Source organism: Nanorana parkeri, unplaced genomic scaffold (genome assembly GCF_000935625.1).
Source record: "Nanorana parkeri isolate BGI_ZX_2015 unplaced genomic scaffold, ASM93562v1 scaffold2248, whole genome shotgun sequence".
In the NCBI taxonomy this organism is placed as follows: Eukaryota; Metazoa; Chordata; class Amphibia; order Anura; family Dicroglossidae; genus Nanorana; species Nanorana parkeri.
Genome location: NW_017308516.1, coordinates 122585 through 133304, shown reverse-complemented (window position 1 = coordinate 133304; position 10720 = coordinate 122585). Strand labels below are relative to the sequence as shown.

Genomic DNA, 10720 nt, shown 5'->3' with positions numbered 1-10720 from the left:
CCTCCTCTCTCCTCCCCTCCTCCTCTCTCCTCCCCTCCTCCTCTCTCCCCTCTTCTCCTCCCCCCTCCTGTCTCCTCTCCTCCCCTCCTCCTCTCTCCCCTCTTCTCCTCACCCCTCCTGTCTCCTCTCCTCCCCCTATCCCTACCTCCTCTTCTCTGCTCTCCACCCACCTGTCTCCCCTACTCACCACCCCTCCTGTCCCTTCTCCTCCCTACTACTTCTGCCTCCTCTCTCCCCCACTCCTCCTATCTCTTCTCCTCCTTGTCTTCTCCTGCTTCACCCCTCACCTCCTGCCTCTTCTTCTTTTCACGCCCTGTCTCCTCTTCTCCCCATACCTCTTCTCTCCTCTTCTATCCTCCTGACTTCTCCTCCCCTCTACTTTCTTGCTTTCCCATCCCTACTGTCACCTCATCTCCCCTCTTTCCTCTCCTCCCCCACTCCCTATCTCATCTCTTTCTTCTATGCTTTCTTGTCCTCACCTGTTGGTGTGTCTACTCTCTTTCTTCCTTCTTTCCTTCGTTCCCTCTCTTCTCCCCAACCCTTCTATCTCATCTTCTTCTCCTTTTCTCACTTTTCCTGCCTCCTCTTCTCCTTCACCATTCTTCTCTGTGATTCTCCACTCACCTATTTTTCTTCTCTCGTCTCTCCCCCCACTATGCCTCCTCTCCATTTTACTTTCTCTCCTCTCCTCCCCACCCTTTCTGTCTCCTCTCCCCCCTCTTTCTTCGCCACCCCTCTTGTTTCCTCACCTTCCCTTCTCCCTTTCTCTTTCCTCTCCTTTTTATTCTCCTCTTTTTCCTTCAACTATTTTTTCTTTCTATTTGTATCCACTCCTTCCAGCAAGCAGCATTCCCGGCCTCTACCTCTCTCCCATCTCTCCTTGTCGCTACTTCTTCCCATCATGTCTCCCCTTTTTCCGTTTCCCGTCCCACCCAGCCCCCTCAGACGCTCTCCACAGGTGGCGGAATGAGGCTTGAAGCCGTCATGGAGAACTTGCAGCGCCAACAGGCTGCTCGGTTGGCCATGGAGGAAAAATTGCGCCAGGAAAAGGACAGAGAACTGCGCTGTCTGGTGGAGTCACGCATTCAGCAACAAGCGTTGGCTATACGCCATTACCAAGCCGCTGTAAGAGCGGCAGCCGCCGCGGCGGTGACCACCCCCTCGATCTCCAACACCACCAATTCAACCCCCACTACCACATCATCCAGCTCAACCTTATCCCAGAACCGGACTTCTCTGATCTTTCCACGCACCCCAGTCCAGAAATCAGAGGATGAAGATTCTAAGCACAAAAGTGAAGGGGAAGATGTAGACTTTGATGATGACGACATGGATGACGAGGAAGGGGAAGAAGAGGAGGAACATATGGAGATGAACTCAAATGTACCCCCTGGCTCACCTACCAAGGGACTGTCCAGGGTCAACCAATCACAGTTACCAAATACCAGTTCCCAATCACACAGCTTATCTCCTAATGGACAATCGGGACATCACGAGTGGACGTACGAGGAGCAGTTCAAACAGGTAAGGCATGAGACCGAATGTTCTTTTTTTTCTCTCTGAGTATTAGTCATTAACAAGAGCGTGATGAACTTTGGGCAAAGTATCACCAAAATGCATTCTAATGTGGAATTGTGAGCTTTTTATTTTGCATAATGTCTTCATTTTGTACAGTTTTGGGTTTCTCATCACTATTTGTGTCAAGGTGACAACAGTCACCAGGAAAACCTGAGTGGGTGAATCCATCCCAGTGAAGACACAGATGGGGTCCTATCCATTGACTACTCCATCCAAAGCTTAAAATGTTTTGAATTCAGATCCTCTTAGGCCACACTGAGCCATTTTTGCAGCGATATCGCTCTATGTAGCTTCTCCAATCCATTTCAATGGAGCTGTTCACATCTCGTCGCTCAATATCGCTCAATATCGCTTGTAGCTCGTCGCTGGTAGCTTGTCGCTCCTACATGACCCTTTTTTAGAGCGATTTCGAGCGATTTTGCTCCTGATTGCATACAGCCCAATAGGAAAAAGTTGCGCGATGTTGCTCAATATCGCTCGTCGCGCAATATCGCTCAAAATCGCGCGATTTTCATGTCGCTCAGTGTGAATGAGGCCTTATAGAGATTTTCCTGTGGAGAAAGCCTACACTTGTCCCTCTGAGGCCCCATTCACACTGAGCGACTAGAAAATCACGCGACTTTGAGCGATATTGCGCGACGAGCGATATTGAGCGACATCGCGCGACTTCTTCCTATTGGGCTGTATGCAATCAGGAGCAATATCGCTCAAAATCGCGAAGGGTCATGTAGGAGCGACAAGCTACCGGCAACGAGCTACAAGCGATATTGAGCGATATTGAGCGACGAGATGTGAACAGCTCCATTGAAATGTATTGGTGAAGCTACATAGAGCGATATCGCGCAGAAATATGAGCGATATCGCTGCAAAAATCGCGCGATAAATCGCTCAATGTGAACGTGGCCTCATATTGACCTCTAGATGTGTCCAGCTCAGAATCCTCACCAATTCACCAAGGTACCATTGCATTGATTGGCTTTCTTTGGCTGCCCTTGAAGGCCTTCTGTTGCTCAAAGGGTTTCGGAGGTTGGCTGCACCTACTGTATGTGACGCAGATCATAATGGAAGCCAGTGGGATTTTGAAGGCAGGCTTTGACTTTTGGAACATCTCTGCTTATCTACTGTCAGGTGGTGGTGGGGGCAGGGGGGTTAAAGGAGAACTATGAGGTGAGTGATTTTCACTCATCCTTATAGTTATAGCCGACCTGTGACGATGAGACTGTCACAGGTCGGCTCAGTAGATCGGGAAGTGAGCGAACACATACCGGCGTTCGCTCACCTCTCCATCCTGTCACGGCAGAGAGCCGTAACAGGGGAGGGACTGGATTCCCCCCTCCCCGCTCCGATCCTCCAGCGCTGACTGGCGGAACGGACGTGGAGGAGGCGGGTACAGCCTCTAGATAGGCAGAGCCAGCTGTCAGTCACGCAGACATTGCGATATCGCTCTATGTAGCTTCTCCAATCCATTTCAATGGAGCTGTTCACATCTCGTCGCTCAATATCGCTCAATATCGCTTGTAGCTCGTCGCTGGTAGCTTGTCGCTCCTACATGACCCTTTTTTAGAGCGATTTCGAGCGATTTTGCTCCTGATTGCATACAGCCCAATAGGAAAAAGTTGCGCGATGTTGCTCAATATCGCTCGTCGCGCAATATCGCTCAAAATCGCGCGATTTTCATGTCGCTCAGTGTGAATGAGGCCTTATAGAGATTTTCCTGTGGAGAAAGCCTACACTTGTCCCTCTGAGGCCCCATTCACACTGAGCGACTAGAAAATCACGCGACTTTGAGCGATATTGCGCGACGAGCGATATTGAGCGACATCGCGCGACTTCTTCCTATTGGGCTGTATGCAATCAGGAGCAATATCGCTCAAAATCGCGAAGGGTCATGTAGGAGCGACAAGCTACCGGCAACGAGCTACAAGCGATATTGAGCGATATTGAGCGACGAGATGTGAACAGCTCCATTGAAATGTATTGGTGAAGCTACATAGAGCGATATCGCGCAGAAATATGAGCGATATCGCTGCAAAAATCGCGCGATAAATCGCTCAATGTGAACGTGGCCTCATATTGACCTCTAGATGTGTCCAGCTCAGAATCCTCACCAATTCACCAAGGTACCATTGCATTGATTGGCTTTCTTTGGCTGCCCTTGAAGGCCTTCTGTTGCTCAAAGGGTTTCGGAGGTTGGCTGCACCTACTGTATGTGACGCAGATCATAATGGAAGCCAGTGGGATTTTGAAGGCAGGCTTTGACTTTTGGAACATCTCTGCTTATCTACTGTCAGGTGGTGGTGGGGGCAGGGGGGTTAAAGGAGAACTATGAGGTGAGTGATTTTCACTCATCCTTATAGTTATAGCCGACCTGTGACGATGAGACTGTCACAGGTCGGCTCAGTAGATTAAGATGTAGACTTTGATGATGACGACATGGATGACGAGGAAGGGGAAGAAGAGGAGGAACATATGGAGATGAACTCAAATGTACCCCCTGGCTCACCTACCAAGGGACTGTCCAGGGTCAACCAATCACAGTTACCAAATACCAGTTCCCAATCACACAGCTTATCTCCTAATGGACAATCGGGACATCACGAGTGGACGTACGAGGAGCAGTTCAAACAGGTAAGGCATGAGACCGAATGTTCTTTTTTTTCTCTCTGAGTATTAGTCATTAACAAGAGCGTGATGAACTTTGGGCAAAGTATCACCAAAATGCATTCTAATGTGGAATTGTGAGCTTTTTATTTTGCATAATGTCTTCATTTTGTACAGTTTTGGGTTTCTCATCACTATTTGTGTCAAGGTGACAACAGTCACCAGGAAAACCTGAGTGGGTGAATCCATCCCAGTGAAGACACAGATGGGGTCCTATCCATTGACTACTCCATCCAAAGCTTAAAATGTTTTGAATTCAGATCCTCTTAGGCCACACTGAGCCATTTTTGCAGCGATATCGCTCTATGTAGCTTCTCCAATCCATTTCAATGGAGCTGTTCACATCTCGTCGCTCAATATCGCTCAATATCGCTTGTAGCTCGTCGCTGGTAGCTTGTCGCTCCTACATGACCCTTTTTTAGAGCGATTTCGAGCGATTTTGCTCCTGATTGCATACAGCCCAATAGGAAAAAGTTGCGCGATGTTGCTCAATATCGCTCGTCGCGCAATATCGCTCAAAATCGCGCGATTTTCATGTCGCTCAGTGTGAATGAGGCCTTATAGAGATTTTCCTGTGGAGAAAGCCTACACTTGTCCCTCTGAGGCCCCATTCACACTGAGCGACTAGAAAATCACGCGACTTTGAGCGATATTGCGCGACGAGCGATATTGAGCGACATCGCGCGACTTCTTCCTATTGGGCTGTATGCAATCAGGAGCAATATCGCTCAAAATCGCGAAGGGTCATGTAGGAGCGACAAGCTACCGGCAACGAGCTACAAGCGATATTGAGCGATATTGAGCGACGAGATGTGAACAGCTCCATTGAAATGTATTGGTGAAGCTACATAGAGCGATATCGCGCAGAAATATGAGCGATATCGCTGCAAAAATCGCGCGATAAATCGCTCAATGTGAACGTGGCCTCATATTGACCTCTAGATGTGTCCAGCTCAGAATCCTCACCAATTCACCAAGGTACCATTGCATTGATTGGCTTTCTTTGGCTGCCCTTGAAGGCCTTCTGTTGCTCAAAGGGTTTCGGAGGTTGGCTGCACCTACTGTATGTGACGCAGATCATAATGGAAGCCAGTGGGATTTTGAAGGCAGGCTTTGACTTTTGGAACATCTCTGCTTATCTACTGTCAGGTGGTGGTGGGGGCAGGGGGGTTAAAGGAGAACTATGAGGTGAGTGATTTTCACTCATCCTTATAGTTATAGCCGACCTGTGACGATGAGACTGTCACAGGTCGGCTCAGTAGATCGGGAAGTGAGCGAACACATACCGGCGTTCGCTCACCTCTCCATCCTGTCACGGCAGAGAGCCGTAACAGGGGAGGGACTGGATTCCCCCCTCCCCGCTCCGATCCTCCAGCGCTGACTGGCGGAACGGACGTGGAGGAGGCGGGTACAGCCTCTAGATAGGCAGAGCCAGCTGTCAGTCACGCAGACATAATTGTCGGGATCCGTTTCAGCTGCGGCGTCTCAGTATATAGGGAGCTGTAGCTCCCTATATACTGAGCTTAGGGTGACGGGAGGACGCTAGTTTGTGTCCTCCTGTTACCCTTAGGAGAACTATGGGGAAAAGCCCTGACCCCATAGTTCTCCTTTAAGTGAAGGTAAGTGAAGGCTTCCACTTTATCTGAATGTACATTTAAGGTGTACCTGTGCTTCTCTTTAATGATTTATTTAGTCATTTAATCGTCCCCTCATTGGGCGGAGTGGGGCCCCATTACCTTACTCTGGCTAATGATTTTCAGAAGTCATTTCTCTTTCCTACATTCACACTCCGGTTTCTGTAAGGCTCGAGGAAGGAAATGAGGTGAGAGGTCCGACCCGGGGCATCTCTGTTGTCACCGCTGAAGTGCTGAGGCTGGGTGTGAGCTCCTTGGGTCGAGCAGGTTCCTGACTTTGTATTGCCGAATATAATTACCTAAAGATTATTTGTCAGGGGAAAGGGAATGATCCCAAAGAGACATTTGGAGGCCGGGTGACATCTCAAACATTGGGTTTTTTTTTTTTTTTACTGACGCTAGCCAAAAATTAATGGACAGCCCAGAATGTTTAAGGTGCCCGCAGACAGCCAGATATTTCCTAAATCAGGGGTTCTCAACCTGTGCAACCTCAAGACCCTCATTTGTCTTCGGTCATTAAGTCGCGACCCGAGTCGCACTGCAATGGAACACACGGCATTAGGGTGCGTTCTGGCGCGGGCGTACGATGTGTGGGTGGGCGGTGCGTTTGGGGTACCATTCAAATGAATGGCAAAGCAACGCACCTCCCACACCAGGATGTATGGTAATTGCGATTGCGTGGTACAGTGCGTTAACGCTATGCGATTAGCGCACTATACTCGTGTGAAAGGGCCCTCAAAAACGCTGACATACATACACAACCATAGACACAACCTCACACACACACATACACACTCCAAAGAGTTTTTAATTTTTTTTTTTTAAGATCCACCCAGTCCCCCTACCTTACGAGAACAGGAGCGGATCCTCATCCTGGGGTCCAGTGTGGGCTGCTGCGCTGTGACGGAGCTCCATCCATATGTGCATTGCTTGTACAGCTCCCCTGTGTGCCCTGTATAGGTGTCGGGAGCCAGAATGTGATGTCACTCCGGTCCAGGCACCTCTACAGGACACGTGAGAGAGTAGTAAGCAAGGCACGTATGGATGGAGCTCCCTCGCTGCCATACCCCCATCCCACCTCAAGCTGACACTCGGCGCCGGGCAGCATATTCTGAATGGCTACTCAGCGCAAGAACTGACAGCGCTGCGCTAGGGGGAGGCAGAGGAACCCTCTCACCTAGAAAAGTGGAAGGCACGAAGCGACCCCCTGAACACAGGGTCGCGACCCACCAGTTGAGAACCAAGGTCCTAAAGAATGACAGGAGGGGAAATAGCTGTCTATCCCTGGAGGTGTCCAAGACAACGGCGGCAGTAACACAGTCAGAGTCAGTGTCCCATTCAGTTGGCCTGAATTGTACCAGGCCCATATAAGTGAGTGGAAAAAAAAACAAAATTGGACAATTGTCCCGAGAAGAAGAGGTGAGGGGGGAATCTCCTGATAAGGACACCTGGGCCAGTATCGAATAGCAAAGTTGGGATATCCGCTAGACTTTTCTTCCTCATTTCCTGTTGCATCTCCAGGACAGGAAGTGAAGGGAAATCTCCCAGCACACGCATAGCATTAGTATAGAATAAAAATCTGTAATGTCTCAGCTGCAGCTCCACCTTAACCTGGCTGAGTTTCTATGGCTGCTCCGTACGATTTGAGGGCCATTTCACTTTGTTTCTGAATTGACTTCATTTTCCATTCGCCTTTGGGTGAAATGAGAAGAAGTGCACGGTCTGCTAAATGTCCTACTTGCCTGGCTGTCACGTTAATCCGCCGGCTTCCATACTAATTTGCTGACCCAGTGCAAGTATAGAGATTAGAAAGGTCACAGGAAAGACCAGCACTCATCTGGACACTTCTTTTGGGTCATAGACTGAAAGCATTGAAGCTCTAAGGCCTGGTTCACACCTGAACATTTTGTAGCGCGTTCAACGCTCGACGAACGCTCTACAAAACGCTCAAACATCTAAATCCCATTGTATTCAATGGGTCTGGTTCACACCTTGCCGTATTTCCGCCCATCCGAACGCGATACAAAACGGCCTACACCCAAAGAAGTACATGTACTTCTTTGGGGCGTTTTGGTCTCGCGTTTCCATTGGGCTTAGCCAAGTAGCCCTCGGAAACGCGCGTTTGTTGCGCGTTTTTTTTACCGCGAATCGCGGTAAAAACGCGCGATGTGAAACGCGCGACAAACGCGCATATACAATACGCCTAGGTGTGAACCCAGCCTTAGAGTAGGGGTAGCCAAACTCCAGCCCTCCAGCTGTGGTGGAACTACAAATCCCATGAGACATGATTCTCACAGACATGACTCCCCGAAGAGAGATGCACCATGGGATTTGTAGTTTCACCACAGCTGGGGGTGCCGGAGTTTGGCTACCCCGCAGCTAGAGGATTACCACGACAGCCAGATATATTGGTATTTGCAGGGTGATGAGCAGGTGGCTTGCATAGTACAGGAATATTCTGCTTTGCTCGCAGGGCAGGAAGAAAAGCTTCATTGTCAGCTCGATTAGAAGTTGTATATCAGGAATATCATATGGTTCAAAGGGCGCTGATGGCCGAGAGGAATGTTCAGCTCGTTACAGTATATACAGTCCAGGATTAGACATTATGGCGAATATAAACACGTATAATACCAGGCCGTGGTGAATTATTGTCAGAGGCAGATAAGGAAGGACTCAGTTATCTGCACGGACTGGGACTCTGAATCACTGACGCTGATCTTACTAACGAAATAAAGGAGATCAGAGATGAGCCGCGAGGGTGCGATGGGATCTTGTGCCGGCATACATGAGCTAGCATACGCAGTGGTCATGCATGGACCGATATACCGTGGCTGGCTGAGTGGTCATGCATGGACCGATATACCGTGGCTGGCTGAGTGGCCATGTATGGACTGATATACAGTGGCTGGCTGGCTGAGTGGTCATGCATGGACCGATATACTGTGGCTGGCTGAGTGGCCATGCATGGACCGATATACTGTGGCTGGCTGAGTGGCCATGCATGGACCGATATACTGTGGCTGGCTGGCTGAGTGGCCGTGCATGGACCGATATACTGTGGCTGGCTGGCTGAGTGGCCATGCATGGACCGATATACTGTGGCTGGCTGAGTGGTCATGCATGGACCGATATACTGTGGCTGGCTGAGTGGTCATGCATGGACCGATATACTGTGGCTGGCTGAGTGGCCATGCATGGACTGATATACTGTGGCTGGCTGGCTGAGTGGCCATGCATGGACCAATATACAGTGGCTGGCTGAGTGGTCATGCATGGAGCGATATACAGTGGCTGGCTGAGTGGCCATGCATGGAGCGATATACAGTGGCTGGCTGAGTGGCCGTGCATGGACCGATATACAGTGGCTGGCTGAGCTATAGCTGGCTGTACACTGATATTCAATGCATACGATGCAGTCCTAGTTTTCCGACTCGCCAAGCAATGAAGTGCGCATGCGCCAAGATAGAAGCCGCATGAGAGAACTCTCATACTGAACACTGTGGTAGAAAAAAAGTCAACTTGTATGGAAATAGTTGAGTACTCAAAATCCCGGGAAAATCCCCCCCTACCGTGGACTGGGTTGCACTCTTCCTGGATTTCGATCCCCCAGCTATCCCTGAAGGGTCTCCAGCAGCCGTCGGAAAGCCGGGGGGCCGAGGTGTTTTCTTCTTCTTGTTAGCGACGGCTTTGTAGACGATTTGACTTTGGTGGGTGGAGAGCATTCACGGACCTTTCATTTCTCATGGAAGGTTCTCTTTAATAGCTGGTGGTCTCACTCTTTCGGCTCCCTGACCTTTGTCACCGATCGGTCGCTGGCTGGACATTCCTGTCCATGGAGGGATTCGTAGGGATTGGAGGTCACGTGTTTCTCTTGCCAAGAACAAAAGACATTCAGGTTCTTAAGTGCGTTGACTTGCCGGCTTTTTGGGATGTGCCCGGCCCTGATTTAAAGAAAAGTAAACGTTACCTTCTGCAGGTTCAGTTTCCCTTTGTTTGCCTTCGTTCAGGATCTTTTATTCCATTATTAGGCTGTGCGGCTTCCCTGAAGGTCACACAGAGATAAAGTTTTAGGCCTCATTCACACACAACGCAAGAGCAAAATTGTATATTGCGTATATACACATAGTTACATAGTTACATAGTATTTGAGGTTGAATGAAGACATTTGTCCATCAAGTCCAACCTATTAGGATCTCATTCTAGGAGTACCTGTACCCCTGTATATTACCCGTACCCCTGTATGTTACCTGTACCCCTGTATATTTGTACAGACCCGGGAACTCAGCACAGGGATGGTGGGAGCTCCTCATAATGGGCACAGCGGGTGTACAGACCCGGGAACTCAGCACAGGGATGGTGGGAGCTCCTCATAATGGGCACAGCCGGTGTACAGACCCGGGAACTCAGCACAGGGATGGTGGGAGCTCCTGAGTCCCTGAGAGATAGAAGAAACTGTCAGGGGATTTCATTCTCCACCATCTACTGAGCACTGAGATACGAGTTCTAGGTGGACTGACCCGTGAATGTGGAAGGCCCCCTCTAAACTTCTATTTCAATCTTCGTCGGCCATCGGGGTTTCTCCACGTTGGCCATCTTCTCCCCGGGGATGACGCGGCGCCCTGACACGCCCCGATGTCCATTGTCTGGAAATGTCCCATTGTGTGCCTGTCTGGGATGCTCATTTGTCTTATCGTGGCCGTCGTGTCCATTTGTCAGCGATGTGTAAATAAGAAGCAACGTTCATACCTGGCCATCCGCAGTCACCTGCCATCGGTAATCCCATAATCTGCAGACTGCCGCAGGGCGCTAATGGCCTATAAGACAACAATTAGGAGTCTTATGGGGGG

The 10720-nt window shown here is 49.7% G+C and overlaps 1 protein-coding gene across 1 annotated transcript in view; it reads left to right on the top strand.

Moving 5' to 3' along the window:
* Positions 1-10720, top strand: part of LOC108801199 (AT-rich interactive domain-containing protein 3A-like) — a 113642-nt gene that overhangs the window by 8047 nt on the left and 94875 nt on the right. Inside the window, exon 2 of the mRNA XM_018573130.1 lies at positions 841-1524. Within this exon, the coding sequence (XP_018428632.1) occupies positions 841-1524 (684 nt within the window). The remainder of the gene's footprint in view (positions 1-840; positions 1525-10720) is intronic.